Consider the following 21,140-nt stretch of genomic DNA (forward strand, 5'->3'; position numbering starts at 1 on the left):
GACCAAGACCCCCCCACACCCCCCGTCGCCCCTCCTCACCAGAAGACGGGGTCGTGAACGTCCCTGTGCCCCATTGGTCTCCTCTCAAGAAACATGAGCGCCAGCCACAATGCGCCCACCATCACGTACGGCTGCGGCGGCGGGCAGCGCCAAGCGGGGACAGGCGCACACGCGCGGAGGTCAAACGGCCGAAGGTTGAGGGCGGCAGCAGCATGGGGGGAGGAGAAACATTGAGGGGCAGATGCGGTCAGAGGGGAGGTGCGATGGTATGTGTAAATGTGTACAAAGAAGTGGACGTTTATTTTTTTTTACGCGGAGCGGCAGGTAAGGGAAGTAGTTGAATGTTTTGCTCATCTACTTTGTAAGTGAATAAGTTCAGCCTGCGCTGCGACACGGGAGGGTCAATGCATGCGAGATGCTGCATTCTGGAGGACAGCATGAAACAACGTAAACAATGGGTGCCGCGGTGGTGAGATGTTAACTACCTCGCCTGGTATACAGGAGGTCGTGGGGTCGATCCCGACCCTGACGCCTGCTGCTGTATACATGTATTTGGAGTTTGTGTCTCTCTCATCATAATCATCACGGTGGCTAGGAGATGTTAACTACCTCGCCTGGTATACAGGAGGTCGTGGGGTCGATCCCGACCCTGACGCCTGTATATTTGGAGTTTGCGTGTTCTCCCCCTGGTAGCGTAGATTTTTCTCTAGGTCCTCCGGCTTTGCTCTCCACATTTAAGAACATGCGTTTAGAGCATTGGGCTGCAATAAATTACCACATGATAAGCCGCTTCGTTGAACTATCACTTGTGGCCAAGTCGCTTCTGAAATAAGCTATATAGCTCAGTGGGCCTTATCCAGTAAAAATCAATAAATCATAGTTTAGTTTTAGTCTCTCTCTTTCCTCTGCAGTAGTAATAATCATAATAGGTGCTCGCTAATAACGCAACTGCGTGCATGTAGATTTGTTTTTCTTGAATCCCTCGGGGGTTTTGTGCTCTGAACAAATATTCCGCAAGCCCTCCACCCCCCCCTCCACCCGAGCGAGGCCTCACCGCCAGCAAAGTGATGGGGATGTTGGAGTCCCAGGCGAAGTAATCGGAGAGGGTGGGCTGTGCTCCCCTCTGCTTTCCCCGCAAGTAAACCTGATGAGTCGACCACACGCACGCACACACATGCACGCACGCACACGCACACACACGCACACACACGCACACACACGCACGCACACGCACGCACACACACGCACACACACGCACACGCACACACACGCACACACACGCACGCACACGCACACAGGCGCAAACACACGCACACGCGCAACGTTCCGTCGCGCCTACGACGAACATCCTCTACATCGGTAAAAAATTTAAATTAATAAAAGTAAAATAAAAATAAAATAAAAATCACGACGTTTCGGAGGCAACACAAGCTTCCATCTTCAGGTGGAACCGTCACAGCACGATAGCTGTATAGCACAGCACGATAGCTGTATAGCTGTATCAGCTATCGTGCTGTGACGGTTCCACCTGAAGACGGAGGCTTGTGTTGCCTCCGAAACGTCGTGATTTTAATTTGATTTTTATTTTACTTTTATTAATTTAAATTTTTTACCTACGTGACTTTACAAAAAAACCTAAGAATATGAATCCTTGCAGTCACGAAAGATTCAAATCTAGAATCCTCTACATCGCTGGTGGACCAGGGTAGGTGGGCAACATAGGTCACAGTCACAGCCACGGCGAGGGGTACAGCAGACGTGGTGTGCCGGATGTGTAAACACGTTATGTTCCGGGCGGCAAGACTGGAAAAGCGCGGTCCTTGAAAGATGTATTGACCATGTAAACAAGACCTGGCGACGATGAGAGACTTACAAAAGTAGTCCTTGAAGAACCGTGAACCACGCGCGCAAGGAGGAAGACCTACTTCTGATGGGAGCTCGGGAGACTGTAAGATTGGATTTGAAGAACATTAACCACGTAATTAAGAGCTAGAGGGTGGCGGTAATGTGACACTGCGTGAGCAGGCTCTAGAAAGATGGGCAGCTGTGGAATTTACAAACCATCACGTGAACTCTGGTCATCCTCGCAGCAGCGGCTTTTGGCTAACAACCAAACCTTAATAATTGGCTGTGTCGGGTGGTTGCGGTTTTAACGACACGTTTATATTTACGCGATCTAACCCCAAAAAATACCTTCATTATGGATAAGACTGGTCGCGAAAGCCTACGTGTTAAACATACAAACGACGGCGGGATCTGGCAGAAGGAAGGAAGCGAAGTGTGCACGGCGGCGCACCTGGAGCACGTAGTAGATGTTGCCTATGAGCACGTAGAGGGGGTCGCAGAGGGCGAAGACGTGGTGCAGCGCGGTGGCCAGGCCGTACAGCTCGCCGGCGCTCTCAAGCAGGGTCACCACCAGGTACGGGGCCAGCGCCAACTGCGGGAGATCAGAGTGTGTGATGAGTGTGAAGAGTGTGTGATAAGTGTGTGATGAGTGTGGCAGGCGCGTCGTGTTTGGCAGGTGTGTCGTGTTTGGCAGGTGTGTGATGAGTGTGATGAGTGTGTGATGAGTGTGATGAGTGTGTGACGAGTGTGTCAGGTGTGTGATGAGTGTGATAAGTGTGTGATGAGTGTGGCAGGTGTGTCGTGTTTGACAGGTGTGTGATGAGTGTGATAAGTGTGTGATGTGCGTGGCAGGTGTGTGTCATGTTTGGCAGGTGTGTGATGAGTGTGATGAGTTTGTGATGAGTGTGTGATGAGTGTGGCAGGTGTGTGATGAGTGTGATAAGTGTGTGATGAGTGTGGCAGGTGTGTCGTGTTTGGCAGGTGTGTGATGAGTGTGATGAGTGTCTCGTGTTTGGCAGGTGTGTGATGAGTGTGGCAGGTGTGTGATGAGTGTGATGAGTTTGTGATGAGTGTGTGATGAGTGTGTCAGGTGTGTGATGAGTGTGATGAGTTTGTGATGAGTGTGTGATGAGTGTGTCAGGTGTGTGATGAGTGTGATGAGTTTGTGATGAGTGTGTGATGAGTGTGTCAGGTGTGTGATGAGTGTGATAAGTGTGTGATGAGTGTGGCAGGTGTGTCGTGTTTGGCAGGTGTGTGATGAGTGTGATGAGTGTGTCGTGTTTGGCAGGTGTGTGATGAGTGTGGCAGGTGTGTGATGAGTGTGATGAGTTTGTGATGAGTGTGTGATGAGTGTGTCAGGTGTGTGATGAGTGTGATGAGTTTGTGATGAGTGTGTGATGAGTGTGTCAGGTGTGTGATGAGTGTGATGAGTTTGTGATGAGTGTGTGATGAGTGTGTCAGGTGTGTGATGAGTGTGATAAGTGTGTGATGAGTGTGGCAGGTGTGTCGTGTTTGGCAGGTGTGTGATGAGTGTGATGAGTGTGTCGTGTTTGGCAGGTGTGTGATGAGTGTGATGAGTGTGTCGTGTTTGGCAGGTGTGTGATGAGTGTGGCAGGTGTGTGATGAGTGTGATGAGTTTGTGATGAGTGTGTGATGAGTGTGTCAGGTGTGTGATGAGTGTGATAAGTGTGTGATGAGTGTGGCAGGTGTGTCGTGTTTGGCAGGTGTGTGATGAGTGTGATAAGTGTGTGATGTGCGTGGCAGGTGTGTGTCATGTTTGGCAGGTGTGTGATGAGTGTGATGAGTGTGTGATGTGTGCAGCAAGTGAGTGATGAGTTGCGGCAGGTGTGTCGCGTGTGCGATGAGTGTGGCCTGTGCGTGACGCGTGTGTGCATGGGTGTGCGGCAGTCGTTAAGATGGCACAAGTGCACACCAGCCACAAAGAGTGCGGGGGTGGTGGGGGGGCCCTACCAACATGGCGATGAGGGGCCACGCAGTCTGCACACTCTCCATCTTGGAGAAGAGGAAGGAGCAGACGTAGGTGAAGAGCAAAGTGGCTGGGGCAGAGCCCACCAGGCAGATGATCTGCACGCGACACACAAGTCACCCGGTGATGCTGCTGCTGCTTTCGCAGCGACGCACAAAGTACAAACAACAACAACTCAACACATTCACCAGTAACACTGCAGCCCTAAATGGACTCCAGCTCGTTCATAATGCAGCTGCTAGAGTCCTTACGAGCACATCACACCTGCTCTCTTGTCTTTACACCGACTACCAGTCAAGTATTGAGTGGACTATAAGATCCTGCTGCTGACCTACACCACCACGACTGCCACCGCCGCCACCAGCGCCACCACCACCATCGCCACCGCCACCAGCGCCACCACCACCACCGCCGCCACCACCACCGCCACCACCACCACCACCACCGCCACGACTGGTAGCACGACGCACCAGCGCGAGGGCGGCGCCGGGCTGAGTGAGCGACCCCACGCCGATGCCAAACGCCGTCGCCAGCAGCGCCAGCAGCAGGAGGCTGTAGGAGGCGAGGTCCACGGAGGCCAGGCCCAGCCAGTAGGCCGAGGGCGCCAGTCCGCTGATGCGCATGAGCGAGCGCGCCTGCAGCTGCTCACACACGAACGCAAGCTCTGCGTTACGTCAGTGGGACGCACGTTGCTGATGAGACCTGATCAAGCCGAAACGAGGGGTTTTGTATTCTTGTGCTGGTGGTAGTTGCCTCGCGTTTTACACGTTTATGTAACGCGATTTTGAAAGAGCAAGATGAACTTACACTTATTTTTGTTATGCGCGCACTGTTATTGAAATAATGCGCTCCAGCGCGTGGGCCAGGGTGTACGGAACGCGCTGCGAGCTAATCGTCAGTCAGGCAGCAAAGTTCAGCGGGTGCATTACGACAACCACAAAGCGCGGGCAGCACCCTTCTTGGGTGCCACTTTGAAAATCTAGTCCACGTGAAATGTGGCTTGTGCACACATTTGCCTTACCCATATATCTGGTAAGCATCCCACTACGTGTTTTTCTTTCTTTAAAAAGGCTGTTACTATCTTTCATACAATTATGGTAGTATTGTCAATATAATACATACTCTAACTAGTGAACTATGTAGATGTAAGAATGAGGTTCGATAGCGTGTTCTCTCTAACCCCTTTCGAATGGGAAAATGACATTCAATTTACGTGATTTTCAGTTCTGTGCCGTTTTTGAAGAACACAACCCCCGTGTAAAACGAGAGGAAGATGGAGATGCCCGTGCCATACAGCGAAGGATTCTGGAATCGATGTGTGCGGAGTTCTGAATGAATATCCTTAGCCTGCTAGGTTGTGACGTGGTCAGGATGTGGCCACGTCACAACCTAGCAGGATGAGGGTCCTCACCCATGGGTGAGGACCCTTCGAGTATTATACTCCCTCGCATGCATGGCGGATTTCTCTGGGTTCTCCAGTTTTCCACCACGCCAAGCCAAACACTCATTCGTGCACCACCATTGGAACCTCCTTTGCCAGTAGCAAAATATGATAATTGTTTTTTTACCCTTTTATCTGGCAACAAAACTGACACCTTTTTTTTTTACAAGGAGTCATGTTTGCATTGACCACAATACCTGCAGTCGGAATGCAAAAAAAAACACAACTCTGATAATGTATAAACTGTCCTTGAAATTGGTTGGTCCGCACCCGAGACAGCTTTCCTTAGAGCCTAGTCTCCCATGGTGTTGGACCAGATTACACCATCGTGGAATTAACCAAACATCTCAATGAACCAGGACCCTCCTGAAAAAGAGTCTTTTGCAATTTTCCTAGAAAAAGGATTACATTTTTTTATTTGTGAAAAATAAGGCTGGGTCATATTAAATGAATACAATATTTTACGCTCCATTTATTTAAACTATCCAGAAAAGTCTCACCGAGTCTGTAAAGTCATCTTCACGAGGGTCCTGCTACACGGATGTTTTTCCAATTCCTTTTTAAATAAGGAGTGGTTTTGCTTGTTTGTCGGAGGAAACTGGAGAACCTCCACACACAATGTTTAAATTGTAATTCATGCTCGTGCAGTCTCCCCCTGCTTGAGTTCCAAATGGGCTCCTCTCACCTCACAACACGATGCCCAACAACCGATCGCCACAACGGTTCGCACCACAACAATCCGAAATTGTCGACGTCTTACCTCTCGGTCGCGAACGATGTCGAAAATGAAGTAGCAGGGAAGCCAGTTGGCCCCGAGTCCGATGAACATGGCTAACGGCACCAGCGTGGCGTCGGTGAAACCCGAGCTGTTCATCTAGTAAACAGAGAGCAGGCGCTGTAAGTGAGCAACTATTCAGGCCGGAACACGGTGGCCCTCGAGTGCATGGTGTGGCCGGAATCCTCACCCGGCCGCCTTTGTCTCCCCATTGCTGATGCTTACACATTGCACCGGGCTCCGAGCCGACTCAACGGAGGCCCAGTAACTACACTACTGCTCACCGCTACACTACTGCTCACCACACACAAAGACAAAGCAGATAGCCTCAACAGACTGTTGGGGCAAGTGCTGTTAGAGAGCATCTATGAGAAGGCCAGCACGGCACATGAGGGGGTGAGCGGCCAGCACCACGCCCGGCCGCATTTGTCTCCCTATTGACAATGTTGACACACCGCACCAGGTACTCATTTGAGGCCGAGTCGACCTAGGAGAGGCCCAGGACCGATTCAAATAATTGTCATTGGTGTTAGCCGTGAGTGGGAATCTATCGAGCGCAGTGCGCTAACCGCTGCACTACCGCTCCTCACACACAGATACACACCTACAGGCAAACACATACACGCACGCGGAGGTGTGTGCTGACGGTGGTTACCCTAGGCAGGGGCTGGCTCCACGTTGTGATGACCCCAGTGCCGTTGAGGCTGCGCAGAACCCAGTTGCTGAGGAGGTTGACAAGCACTGGCAGGGAGTGCAGGGCAGTGCTGTTGTATTGGCCAGTTACACCCTGCACAATCACACAGACACAAACGTGTACACACATGGATACTACAACAACAACAACCGCGACTCGTCACAATGCTGCGGCGTTGTTACCACAGAGATTGGTGCCAGGCTAGGTGCACTTCGAAGCCACGTGAAGTGTCGAAGGCTCGAAGGTGACAGGAGGTCACGGGACAAAGCCAGGTGTCATGGGTTGACTGCGATGATTGGCAGATACAACAGCTGTGCTCTCTACCGCTACATGTACAATCCAATAATCCCATATCCGCCATTCGCCACAAAGTTTTGGTTGACGTCACCACGGCACCTGTGCCAGGCCAGGTGCACGGGCACACTCGTCTATGAAGGCCGGAACAGCGCACGAGGGGGTGGTGTGGCCAGCACCACACCCAGCCACCTTTGTCTCCCCATTCCCTGATGTTTACAAACGGACACCAGGTAACCGCATAGGGTATATCATAGTTCAGTCATGTCACGGCACCCTGCTACAAATCCGGTACAAAACCTGGAGACCCACCTGTGGGCCTTGCTGTGTGAGGTTGAGGGCGAGGTTGTGGGAACGAGACCCGGGACTCAGATCCAACTGCACCTCCAGACTCTGCAGGGAGCCAATGGTTGCCTCGCTCAACCCGTTCTCTGTGTCGGAGGAGGGTCAAGGTCAGGAAGTCAAGAGGTCATCGAGGTTGGTGTCTGAATTTCGGCCGCCCGTGATTAAACTGGGTTCTCTATTTTCGAGTCGAGAGTCTCAGCTCGGTCACCAGTGACTCGCACAGAGACCCATAGACTCGCATAGAACCTCATAGACTCGCATAGAGACCCATAGAGTTGGATAAAAGACAGCGATCGGAGTAACAGTCAACCCCTCCATTTATCTGGGGTAATTGGGAGGATGGGGTGGCTCACATAAAGAACACACACACGCATAATGCTAAACATTGTGAATTGGGCTCTGTCAGCGTATTTATTGTTCACCTACGTAGAACGGGGTGAACGCGTCGAATGCGTCTGTGTCTTTATTGGTTCGTAATCGGTACGCTTGCCGATGAGCTAGCGGTCACCTGGGCACTAACTCGCATAGACCGAGTTTGCGGTAAAAACGGGTTCTCAAGTGCGAATCGATGGTCTCAGCCCGGTCACCAATGAGTTTTTAAAGAGACCCATCGACGGCGAAGTTGGGGAAAACTGGACAGGGCCCTCCCAGCTCCCATCTCATCCCCTGACCCGGCGCTCGAGCCAACCGCATGACGCCATCGGTGGCGGCGGAGCGACGCGGGTAAACAGCGGCAGACGGAAAACCAACCTGCGGAAGTTAGCACGAGGAGATGCGTGCGGGCGGCCGTCTCCACGCCACCCTTCGTGCCCAGGAGGTAGAGGCCGGGCCACAGCCTCAACGCCGCCGGCTGGTGGGCATCCATGCGGTCGCCCAACCAGGCCAACCAGATCGCAAAGCCGATGAAGATGGCGGGCGTAACCACCCTGCGCGAAAAGACAGCGAACCGATGGTCAACCGGTGACCCTGATCCTAGTCCCAACATTAGTAAGTAGCCAGCTAGATACTTGTCCTAACCAGAACCAAAACCCTATCCAACCAAACGCTCATCCTAACGTGAACGATAACAATTTGGCCAACCTACCCAGACCCCAACCGTAAGTATCCGACAAGCTCTTAATCGTACCTACTCCTAACGGTAGCCCAAATACTAGCAAATTAGCCAAGCCACTCCCAGCCATACCCTTACCCCATTCTGAACCAGCCAGCCATGTCTAACTTTAACCATGGCACTCACAAACTATCAACACAGCTTACAGCCCCAACCCCCGACGCTACTAAACAGGCCAGCCAGACACTGGCACCATCCCTGACCATGCTCTTAACGGTGACTCCATCTCAGCGGTCGGCAACCAAAATAATAAGAGCAACGTTTTGTTTGAATTCTGTAATAACTCTATATTTTTGCACGTTAATAACGTCACGAAGCAGCCCTCAGAGAGCCGCGTGCGGCTTCGGAGCCGCAGGCTGACGACCCCTGATCCTATCCCCACACGTCACGCTGAGCTCCGCGTCCCTCTACCAGAGCCCCGCGTCGCGTTCCTCTCTCTCGGCTCCCCCAAGGGTAGCGGACGGCGCTCACAGGTAGACGAGCGAGGAGTACTCGCGCAGGTAGCTGATGACGCGCAGCCACGCCACGGCACGCAGCTGCTGGCACCACAGCGGCCAGCCGGTCAGAGGGCCGGGTCGCAGTGCCTCGCCGTTGCCGGGATCGTAGGTCAGGAGGTGCAGGCTGCCCAGGTCGGACGTCGAATCGTCTTCCGAGGTCGACGCGATGCCGTCGCCGTTGGCGATGTCCCCCCTCGCCCCCTGGCCGTCGCCGGCGGTCTCCGCATCCGCAAACACGCTGTAATCTGAGAGGGATGCGCGGAGTGAACAAAACTTCCCGCACAACGACAAAGATCCCACCCCCCCCCCCCCCGTATACCCTGAACAGAATGTTGGGGCAAGTGCTGTTAGCGAGCACCTATGAAGCCCGGCACGGCACAAGCTGGGGTGGGTGGGCCAGCACCAGTTCTTATAGAGGTAAAATAAAAAAAATAAACTGAAAAACACAAAACAGCTGCCATTTCCCACCAAGTGATGGCGATGTCACCACAGCGCTTGCGCCACGTGAAGTGCCAAAGGCTCGCTGGCTGGAGGTCACGGGACAGACCCAGGTGCTACGGGTTAACTGAGATACACTGGCAGATGCACCACCTGCACGCCCCACTCAGACCCCTTGCTGCGTCTCCAAAGGCAAATACTGTACCCCAAAACCCATTGCACTGTCTCACTTGCGAAGGTCGGCGAGACAGTGCAAGTGAGACCGTGTATTTACCTTTGGATTGTGTGCCTCTGTGTATCGGCCCTTGTAGCTGTTAATATATTGTTGGGGCATGTGCTGTTTAGTGGCTGCACGTGGTGCCGTCCACACCGCACGCTCGCGCGCCGTGCCAGCCGCCTGAATAGGCGCTCGCTAACAGCACTTTCCCCAACAGCCTGCGTAGGCCATAGGGGCCCACACGGCATCTCCCCCACACCCCCCCCCCCCCGTCCTTGCAGGCACCTGCCAGTACTGGCTGCTCCATCTCGGACTCCTCCCAGAGTCGGAGGAACACCTCCTCCAGGGTCGTCATTGAGACGCCGTAGCTGTGCACGCACAGATCGGTACGCGTGTCCAGCACGGAGAATAGACCTTCACGTGCACACACACACACACGTCTACAAATGAACACATTCGTGTACACGTGCAAAGATCCGTAGTATAGCTATTAACAGACCATTGGGGCATGTGCTGTTTACGAGTAGCACCTAGGAAAGCTGGTCGAGCACCATGCCTGTCCATGCCTGTCCGCCTTTGTCTCACCAGGGCTGATATTTACACACTGAGCACCATGCAGCAGGCATTTATTTGAGTCGACTTAGGGGAGGCACAGGATCAGTTTAAATAATCATCACTGGTGTTGGCCGTGAGCGGGAATCGAACTCTTGAAGTCGGGTTCGTAGCGCAGCGTGCAAACTGCGACACGACCGTTCCCCACTTATAAACATGCACATACACCGTATGCGCGAGTACAAAGTTGTCTAAATGAAGTGGTACATGACAAATTATTCGGTGATGTTGTTGCTGCTGCGATGGCAGTGGTGGTGCACAAGCACAATTGACAACAAACTCACATTCCGTCAATAACACTGCCTTACACCAGAGAACATTTTTAATCGGGCAAAGTGTCTAGGAATGGCCCATCTGCTTCACAGCACATGAATCAACGAATAATTTACGTGGCCATGGAGGGCCACTTTCACAAACGTCACCTTCTCTACGCATTTTTTTGGCCTTGTAAGGCGCGGTTTGATGTTCTCCATGGGACGGACTTCCTCTTGCCTGTTATGATGTTGGACACTCACGTAGGGACAATCGTCCGCGTAAAAAAACAAAAACGTTACCAGGTAAGGGCCCACACTGAGCTGTATAATCCGTGCTAAGTTCGGCAATAATGATCGGTGTGAAGCCGAGTTTGTTTAGTGTTAAAACTACAAATGGTCAGTCATAAAACTAAGAGTGGCACTCTCATATGCAGAGCGTGGGTAGGAAATCGCTGCCCCCCACTGTGTGGACCGGCAGTCACTTGACAGGATTTCAGTGGTAGCTCTGCGGAATCCGCTTCTGCGGGCCGTTCTCTTACATGAAGGGTCGCACTGCAACTGGGAGAAATCCAAGTGCATCTTGAGACAACGTGGGAAAATATAACTGTTGCTCTGTGCCGTGTAATGCTGTGCCGTTTGCCCTACGTGTGGTATAAATGCACATTTTTGAAAGCGAGTTTGGTAAGATACCAAAAAATATTTCGATTTCAAGGCCCATTGAGCTATATAGTACTTTTTCAGAAGCGACCTGGCCACAAATGATAGCTCAACGAAGTGGCTTATCATCACGTGGAAATTTTAAAATAATCTAAACGTTTGAGGGAAAAACCAGAGGACCCGGTGAAAATCCACGCTACCTGGGGTAGCGGGCATGTAACAAAAACGCTGGTCACCCCACCCTTGACCGAGTGGCTCATGCCTGAGCACGATCATTTCTGAGTCTTCGGATGCTTTCAGATGAGGTAATGTATCACATATACGTCCACCACACTGCTCAAGTGTGCCTGGGGTCAAGGGCCAGCAACCTTTGACCCCTACTCTCAATTGATACATGAAACAAAGCCAAGCACCACTGCAGTGAACCAATGATACGGCTATTGTTCACAATTGCACCCAATAAAAAACATGCAAACTCCAAGTATATAGGCATCAGGGTTTGGATCAAAACCCACGACTTATCACCTACCAGGTGAGCTAGCTAACATCTCGAGTCAACTAAGGAATGGAACGCATCCAAGAGTGCATCTACGGACGGAGATAGAGCGATCATAGCTTCTTTACGTGGAGAAAAAACACACAGAGATCGACGCCACCGCCCCCCCCCCTACAATTAAAACTTAGCAGCACCCTCCTGCAAATAGTCGGTGGAGGGGGTGGGGGGGTGGGGGTGAGGAGTACCAGTGAAGCTGCGCACGTCGTTGAAGGGCAGCGTGTAGGCGAGTTCTGCGCCGAATCTCCGTGCGAGGCGCGCGGACGGCACGTGGGACAACACCAGCGCCGTGACCTCCTCGGGGTTGCACTCCTCGCCCACGCATATCCTACATGCAGCAGCAGTAACAACAAAAGTAAAAAAGCCCCCCCCGCAACACCCACCCCGCCCCCAATGTATAGCCTTTAATAGGATGTTGGGGCAAGTGGTGTTCGCGAGTAGCAGTGCCTGTGAAGGACGGCACAGTGCCACAGGCAACTGGGTGGTCAGCAGCTTTATTGCATCCCAATGCGGCCTTGAGGAGGCCCAGGACCGGTTCAACTATTTGTCGCTGATATTAGCCGCGAGCGGGAATCGAACTCGGATCATCGGGTTTGTGCTGCAGTGCCCCAACCGTTGCGCTACCACTCCCCAATTACCGGGGCTCCTTGAAATATGCATACGAACACAAGAGCACATACTCATACGTGCGTACACAATAACAACAACCGCCATTCGCCAATAAGCGATGCCGTTAGCGAGCACATTTTAAGGCCGGCACGCCACTTGAGGGGAAAATGGTTCGGCAAGTGTCACGCCTTACGAAAAAAAAATAAACAAAATTACAATTACACATTCTGCTTCTCACTCATCGAGGGTCAGCGACTCGGTGCCCAGGTGACCGCTCAAGTCGTTGGCAAGCGAATCGATTACTCTACGAACCAATCTTCACACACACAGACGCGCTCTACGTAGGTGAACAATAAACACGCTGCCAGGGGCCACAATTCACTACGTCTGGTGTGTGTGTGTGTTTTGTGTGGGCCACCCCATCCTCCCAATTACCCCAGATAAATCTCCGATAGCAGTCCTGACCCAGCGGCGAAAATTCCACCGCAACTTTAAGGGGCGGGAAGCTTAGCGCCCCATTTGGTCAACAGCTGGCTGACGATGGCGATGACGTCACCGAGCACCCAGCCCATCCAGCGGCACCAAAGTGAACAGAGGTTTGTTTTGATTTAAAGCTTTCGTGACTGCAGGGATTCATATTCTTGGTTCTTTCGGTAAAGTCACGTAGAAGGGAAATAATAAAATAATACAAATATAAAAAATAAAAATTCTCACGACGTTTCGACTGCAACACAAGCAATCGTCATCAGGTGTGAAATCCACACCTACGTGACTTAACCGAAAGAACCAAGAATATAGAGGTTTGTTTGTTTCCAACTTTGCTTTCGTTTCGTCTGATCGGTTGAGTGACCGAATCGATAATTATCGGTAATCAATTGCTGCAGTGGTCGTCCAATGGATGGACAGACTCGCGTCATAGGAACGTGGAGTACCCACGAACCACCTGAATCGGGGTGCTGTAAAGCAGGAGACGAGCACGGACTCAAGCGTTCGTTTGAACGGGAAATCGATTCGAAAACCATTGCTAAAACCGCGGGAGAGCCTGGCCCGGGTGACTCGCAATCTGGCTGTGATCGGAGGAGCTTGGCACCAGCTTGGGAGCGAGGGAACCGCCACCAACGGGTCTCATCTCCGAGTCTGTGGGATGCGTCCGCAGTGCGTACGTGAGACGGTAACCGACTCCGAACTTGGTTTTGAGGAAGAGCGAGGAGCCCGCGCACTTGAGGCGGCCTTGAGACAGAACGGCTTTCCAGTCTGCGGCGCGACACGGAACACGCGGAGGGGCGAGGGGGGCGCACACGCATTGAGAGCGTGCGCACATGCACACGCACGCACGGACGGACGCACACGAAGCTGCTTATAGACTTTTAAAATAAAAAAAGGGAACTAAAGTCGGAATGGGGAACGTCTCAAATTATTTTAAAGTGTTATCGGCGCTTTTGCGATGAATTTCACTTTTACAGAGCCCGACTTGGCAGCAAGCCCGGCCACCAGCATTGCGCACACGCACAAAGACCCACCGTAAAGCTTTAGCAGACTGTAGGAGCACGTGCTGTTAGCGAGTAACACCTAAGAAGGCCGGCACAGCACAAGAACCATCACGACTATACCCCCCCCCTGCCCTGGCCGCCTTTGTCTCCCCAGTGGCGATGTTTACACATCGCACCAGGTACATATTTGAAGCTGAGTCAACCAACGGCAGGCCAAGGACCGGTTAAGATTTTTGCCATCAATGTTGGCCGCGTGCCGGAATTGAACTTGCGTTGCTGAGTTCGTAGCGCCGAGCGCTCCGACCACTGTGCCACCAAAGACAAAGATCCCCCGTGTAGCCTAAACAGACCGTTGGGGCAAGCGCTTTTAGCAGGTGGCACCTATAAAGGCTGGAACAGTACACGAGGGGGTGGATGGCCAGCACCAAGCCCGACCGCCTGTCTCCCCAATGGCGTTGTGCGCTAACCGCTACACTACTGCTCCGCCACCGCACATACACAAACACACAAACAGTCTCATGCACGCACACACACGCGCGCACGCACCGGCAAGTGCGTCGGCCTCTTCCATGGAGTGCGTGCTAAGCAGCGTGACGCACTCTCGCTTCCCTCCCAGCAGCAGACTCCACACGCGGCGACGCGACACGGGGTCCATGCCGGACGTCGGCTCGTCCAGGATCAACAACTGAAGCATGAGAGCATGCACAGGTGAACGCACTCGCACAGGTGAATACGCACGCCACAGGTCAACGCGCACGCAAAGATGAACACGCACGCGGCGGGTGCACACGTACACACGCACATGACCACAGCAGTTCGCTATTCGTCACTAAGTGACGGTGATGTCACCATCGCGCTTGAGGCCCAATAAGTGTTGAATGCTCGCTGGCAGGTCACGGGCCAGACCCAGGTGTTGACTAAGATGACCTGTGCTCCCCGCTGTGCCAACATGCTGTATATTAGCCTTCAGATGCTCCGCTCGTTGTTGTGAGCGTCGCTCCTCCGTCCTCTGCTGCTGATTGGGCGACTGCCTCCAACTGCCCGGTAGCGTCCTTCACGAGCCTCCAAAGATCCTCCCGTAAGCGCAGAGCGCACGGGAACACGCAGAGCACGCGGGGACACGCATGATGTGTGGAACACACATGACGCGTGGGTCACACACCCTGGGGTTGCCCAGCAGGGCGGCCGCCAGGGAGAGCTTCCTCTTTTGGCCCCCGCTCAGATCCTGCACCTGTTTGTCAGCCGCTTTCTCCAGGCCGGTGGACGAGAGAACGCGAGACACCTGCGTGGGGCCAAGACAACCAAATAAAACACACGCATGCACAATTAGACACACACGCATGCACAATTAGACACACACGTATGCACAATTAGACACACGCGCACGCACAATTAGACTTTTACAGACTGTTGGGGCAAGTGCTGTTTAGCGAGCACCTATTAAAGCCAGCATGGAGCAAGAGGGAGTGGCGAGGCCAGCACCTGGCCCAGAGACCGGTTCACACATTGCTTGACACGGATATTTGTCGTGGTCGGGAATCGAACTCCGGTCGCTGTGTTTGTTGTGGAATATGCCAGCATTCCTCCCACTACCATATCGACTCACACAGAGTGATGGAGAGGGGAGATGATGTCATGATGATAGTGCTGGTCATTACAATAGTGATGGAAATCATAATTAGGATGGCAGTGGTGGTGATGATGATGATTGGTAGAAAGGATAGTAAGATAACGATAATGATGATACAAATTGTAGGTGAGCGAGTGGGTTGGTGAGTGAGCGAGTGAGTGATTGGCTGGGTAGCTGAGTATGAGATTCGGTGAGGAAGTGAGCCGAGTGGGTGGATGGATGAGTGGGTGGGTGTGTGGCTGAGTGAGCGAATCAGTCAGTGACTAGGTGGATGGGTGTGCAAGCGGGTGTAGGTATGTATGTTGAACCTCTTTCGCACTGTACTTAGCCAACCGTGCTAATCGGAGGGGCGGGGTGAATGAGCGCGAGTGAGCGAGAGATCGGCTGGGTGGCTGAGTACGTGAGTCAGTGAGCGAGTGAGCCGAGTGCGTGGGTGGATGAGTGGGTGGGTGATGTGGCCGAGTGGGCAAATGAGTCGGTGACTAGGCGGACGGGTGAATGAGCGCGAGCGAGCGAACGCGCGCGCGGTCATCACGAGCCTCCGCCTCTGTCTCCGCGGCCGCCACGGACGGCTTGAGGAGCGCGAACACGCGCAGCTGCTCCCGCGCCGTCAGCCCCGAGAAGAGGATGTCGCTCTGCGGGCAGAACCCGCAGCTGGTGCGCAACGCAGACAGCTCGTCCCGATCGTCCACCCGCAGCCCGAAGATGGTCACCGAGCCTGCGAGAGGGTGGGGGGGGGGTAGGGGGGGTAGACGACGGCACCATCGCCAGCACGACGTCACCGTCACCGGCGTGGCAGCCCGAGTCCCCGTCTGCGAGATGCGGTGGGGTTGTCGTTTATAGCTCGGAAAGCGCTTCCGAGACAACCCCGCACCCCCTTTCCACCCCGCTCCCGGCCTGGCATAAAGGGATCTCCGTCAAAACACAAATATTTGATTTATTATGATAACGGGGGAGCATGATAGTGCTCGTAAAGATTATACAGTCATGGCGTGCGACGCCATCGCTTCGGCCGGTGAGGTGTAGTGGTTCGCACACTGCGCTACGAACCCGGTGACCTGAGTTAAATTCCCTCTCCCGGCCAAAATCGATTATGTTTATCTTAAAATTTCCCCTCAAACGAGTACCCTGTGCGGTGTGTAACCATCTGCATTCAGGAGACAAAGGCGGCCGGGCGTGGTGCTGGCCACCCACCCCTTCGTGTGCCGTGTCGGCCTTCATAGGTGTATGTATGTTGAACTTATTTGCACCGTACGTAGCCAACCGTGCTCATCAGAGGTGCTGGTTCGCCAACAGTCTGTTAAGGGCTATTCGGGGGCTCTCCGTATCTGGTGTTGTGTGTGTGCGCGCGCGTGTGCGTGGCACCGGCGGAGGGGGTGATGAGCCCGGTGAGGATGTTGATGAGCGTTGTTTTGCCGGCTCCATTGTGGCCCAGCAGGGCCGTGATCTGGCCCTCGTAAATGTTCAGGGAGAGGCCTGCGGGAGGAACCGACGTCCCAACATCAACGTTACCCCTCCGGGTTTCCCGATCGACCCACGCTGCTGCGGCAGACCCGTTATCACACTGCACTGGCAATTCACCGGCGATCCATTATTAGAAAAATCACTGAGGATGTGTCTTCGCGCAGCCATTCTTGGAACACACGCGCCGGTGCCGCTCTGCGAAATTTCGGAGTGGATTCATCGTCAAATCTCCTTCTTCTATCGTATGGCCGATGTAGATTCAAATCCACAACTACAATTTAAAATTTAGGTGGTCAAGCATCAAAAGCAGCGGAGTTTATCGCCGTGATGTCTCATTCGTGTTTGTGGATTGGGCATTGCGTCGTTATACGTTGTACGGCATGTTCTGGATGATCACAGTCGCACACTACTGGGTGAGTTATACATTTTCCATTTGTGCATCAGGTTTCAGCATCTATCATGGTTTGTACGGATCCGATTTAAGAATTATAAATTGTGTTCTTGGTTCTTTCGGTAAAGTCACGTAGAAGGGAAATAATAAAATAATAAAAATAAAACATAATAAAATAATTCAGGTCTGTCGGGCATTTCAGACGCTGTCTGCCCGACAGACCTGGTCTTCACCTGAGGATGGCTGCTTGCGTTGTGGCCGAAACGTCGTGAGAATTATTTTATTACGTTTTATTTTTATTATTTTATTATTTCCCTTCTACGTGACTTTACCGAAAGAACCAAGAAGATGAATCCCTGCAGTCACGAAAGCTTAAAATCGAAATGTTATTATTTTTTATTTTTATTATTTTATTTTTTCCCTTCTACGTGACTTTACCGAAAGAACCAAGAAGATGAATCCCTGCAGTCACGAAAGCTTTAAATCGAAATTTAAATTGTGTCTTTGACAAAGGTGGGTCTTTCGTCAAATGCCGCAGAGACAATCTTAAAAACCCAAGATTTACACCAACTCATCCGTACCACCGCTAAACATCGCCCACAGTGAATGTGCTCCCGCGAACGATCCAACAGCGCAGCGGTCGCCCAGCGCACACCGGTGAGGTGGGAAAAACGCACCTCTCAAGGCCATGACGTCCGTTCCTTTCAGCCGGTACGTCTTCCTGACATTACGAATCCTAAAAATGGCACAGAAAAAGGCAAGCTTTATTCAAGCGCACCGAAACGTACATTTATTGAGGAAATTCTATGAAAAACTGATTTTAATATTCAACTGAAAAGTAAAAAAATTGGGCCTGGACAAAAAAATTACATTTTGGACAATCCGAAAAAACATGTCACAGGAAACGATGTCACCTTTTGTGAAGTCACATTCGCAATCCCCGCCCCCCCCAAAAAAAATGGCGTCACACACTTGACATTAACACGAAGTTCGCAGTTACCATGGGAGTCCGGTTTACAATTGGAGTTCAGTTTACCATGGGAGTCCAGTTCATATTGTTCATGAACCAAATGAGACTTGGATAAGTCTCATTTGCACGAGTGCCTGTAGTCATCGCAATGAGAAAAGTCCTTGCTGAACGCGTGGCGGTGTTCACACAATAACGCGTTTTCGCTGTAAACGCTCTTCCTCCATTTGGGAACACTGTTCGCACAATGCAGAACACGCACCGTTACAAAGTGGATCGCGCGCCGTTATCACGCGGGATGCACTCGTTACATTGTGGTTTCCGAGTGGCCGATTCCGATCTACTTTCTTGAGCTGCGCAAATTAGTGGTGCGATATATACTCTGAAGTTTTTCGGTAAAGTTACGTAGGTAAAAATAATAATAAAATAATAAATAACTAAATTAAATCACGACGTTTCGGAGGCAACACAAGTCTCCGTCTTCAGGTGGGACCGTCACAGCCAAATTTACTGTATCAAGTGAAGGGAAATCCAAGAGACAAGATTTATCTTGTGTTGCCTCCGAAACGTCGTGATTTAATTTAGTTATTTTTTATTTTATTATTATTATTTTTACCTACGTGACTTGACCGAAAAAACCTAAGAGTATGAATCCTTGCAGTCACGAAAGCTTCAAATCTAGAATTGGTGCGATATAGTTCGTGTAATGCTACAGTCGCTTCAGTTATCTGTCCCGTCATCTCACTGCATGTGCGGAGTACATCGTATCCCGTTCAACTCTATCGTTACATTATTTACGGCGAAACCGCCTCCGCTCGGCGTGTTTTCCGCTGGACGCGGAACTTTTCACGAACGCATCGACTCGTGCGTTCAACGAGGAGGGACCTCCTGTACACCTGTTAAGAATCACTGGACGTCAGTGATCGGAAAAATCCAAAGGAAGACGTGAAATTGTCTTTTTAAAAACTTGCGTGCCCCCGCTGCGCCATGGCACCGGCACCCCCCCCCCCACCCCGTGGTCACCTAATGGCTTCGCTCCCCAGCATCTCGCTGGGCACCGCCTCGCAGATCCCGTCTCCCTCGAGGCCTTCACCGCCGCCGTGCCCCGGGCCCCCCAACGCCACGTCGTCCAAAACGTCCAGAGGCGGGTGCCCCCCCCCGCCGTTTGCCGCGCTACGACGCCAGCGCGGCAGCCGGAAGAAGGACGGGCGGCACGATGCGGGTGCCTCTGTCGGGCGGGGTGGGGGGGGGCGGGGGTGGGGGGTGATGAGAGATTCTGATTCAACATACATACATCAGGAAGACTTCTTCACAATTCTGGCAAATCGCCTGATGAAGCGAAACGTCGTATTGAAAATTGTAAATGCTGTGGGTTTACTCTCCAACAAACTTGTGTGCTGAAGTAGTGACTAATGGGCACGTTTTGTGTCGGGTGGTGGCAGGTTTAACGACGCATTTATATTTACGCGAATCGCCCAACTTTATCATTGAGATTCTGATGGCTGAGATGGGGATTGGTTTATTACGTGGCATGTTGACGGAAGAGTTTACCAGCTCATCGGTAATCTGATTGATATTCATATTTATAGTTCATATATTTGTCAAATTGTAACTTTTTATACCGATACAGATTATAGATTCCACAAAGTGACACCAGTGTAGACTCACTCTGGTGAAAATTCCACGCATTCTGCACACAACTGCAGCGACGTAAAAAAATAAAAACAATTCCTGAATCAAATCATGACCTCTCCCCCCCCCCAATTGTGACGATCCAAGTAATCGCGTAAGAACACGAATCGCCCGACTCGTAACCCCAAGGTCACGAGTTCAAATCCCCGTGCAGGGTCTCAGCGGGCCCCTCCCGGCCTCGCTCACCTGGCAGCAGGCGATGCAGCGCGGCAGCGAGGCCTACGTAGAGGGCGATGTCGAGCAGCAGCATCGTGAGGGGTACGGCGAGCGGGTTGGGGCCCTCCAGCAGGTTGGAGAAGTGGGCGCCACTCCCTCCAGCCTCTAGCGCCACCACCTGGTGACAGGAAGCCCCGTGCCTTGGATCAAACCGCCTGGCATCTCCATACTCTTATTCTTAGTACTTTCGGTAAAGTCACGTAGGTAAAAAATGAAATTAATAAAAATATAACAATAAAAATCACGACGTTTCGGAGGCAACACAAGTCTCCGTCATCAGGTGGGACCGTCACAGCCAGATTTGCTGCATCAAGTGAGGCAAGGATTCAAGATGTAATCTCTTAAATGCAAGTTGAGGGGGGAGGAGAGGGGGGGGGAGCTCATCAGATTGTGGTAGCCAATGAATGGAACGTATCGGGAGGGAGGGGGGCGGGGCTAAAATAAGGCACGAAGTGCTACGTAGAACGTATCGGGAGGGGGGCGGGGCCAAAAGAATGCACGAAGTGGTACACTGGCATCTCCAGTTCAATCGAATCGTAATAATAATTCGTGCTAAGTTCGGCAATAATGATCGGTGTGAAGCCGAGTTTGTTTAGTGTTAAAGCTACAGAAGGTCAGTCATAAAACTAAGAGTGGCACTCTCATATGCAGAGCATGGGTAGGAAATCGTTGCCCCCCACTGTGTGGACCGGCAGTCACTTGACAGGATTTCAGTGGTAGCTCTGCGGTATCCGCTTCTGCGGGCCGTTGTCTAACATGAAGGGTCGCACTGCAACTGGGAGAAATCCGAGTGCATCTTGAGACAACGTGGGAAAATGTTACGGAAGTAAAAAAAATTAACCCGTAAAAACAAAGTTTTTCACTATAAATCCTTTATATGCGTGGCATCGGTGCGGCTAGAGTCCTCTCGTCCTCTGGCTTGAGATGGCTGCCACCTATGGGTCAGATGATTGTCTGCCAC

General features: G+C 52.1%; 1 protein-coding gene across 2 annotated transcripts in view; it reads right to left on the bottom strand.

The window, feature by feature from the left end:
* Positions 1-21,140, bottom strand: part of LOC144944548 (cholesterol transporter ABCA5-like) — a 51,871-nt gene that overhangs the window by 23,065 nt on the left and 7,666 nt on the right. For both annotated transcript variants that reach the window (XM_078872793.1, XM_078872794.1), the window contains exons 8-27: positions 20,150-20,297; positions 19,295-19,499; positions 17,982-18,040; positions 16,815-16,925; positions 15,989-16,167; positions 14,982-15,101; positions 14,366-14,504; positions 13,493-13,583; positions 11,909-12,048; positions 9,930-10,058; positions 8,964-9,234; positions 8,132-8,307; positions 7,349-7,467; positions 6,704-6,835; positions 6,034-6,147; positions 4,303-4,473; positions 3,817-3,930; positions 2,297-2,437; positions 1,055-1,144; positions 40-131 (exon numbers count right to left, since the gene is read on the bottom strand). In XM_078872793.1, coding sequence (XP_078728919.1) covers positions 40-131; positions 1,055-1,144; positions 2,297-2,437; positions 3,817-3,930; positions 4,303-4,473; positions 6,034-6,147; positions 6,704-6,835; positions 7,349-7,467; positions 8,132-8,307; positions 8,964-9,234; positions 9,930-10,058; positions 11,909-12,048; positions 13,493-13,583; positions 14,366-14,504; positions 14,982-15,101; positions 15,989-16,167; positions 16,815-16,925; positions 17,982-18,040; positions 19,295-19,499; positions 20,150-20,297 — 2,741 coding nt within the window. The remainder of the gene's footprint in view (positions 1-39; positions 132-1,054; positions 1,145-2,296; positions 2,438-3,816; positions 3,931-4,302; positions 4,474-6,033; positions 6,148-6,703; positions 6,836-7,348; positions 7,468-8,131; positions 8,308-8,963; positions 9,235-9,929; positions 10,059-11,908; positions 12,049-13,492; positions 13,584-14,365; positions 14,505-14,981; positions 15,102-15,988; positions 16,168-16,814; positions 16,926-17,981; positions 18,041-19,294; positions 19,500-20,149; positions 20,298-21,140) is intronic.

Source organism: Lampetra fluviatilis, chromosome 35, assembly GCF_964198595.1.
Source record: "Lampetra fluviatilis chromosome 35, kcLamFluv1.1, whole genome shotgun sequence".
Lineage (NCBI taxonomy): Eukaryota > Metazoa > Chordata > Hyperoartia > Petromyzontiformes > Petromyzontidae > Lampetra > Lampetra fluviatilis.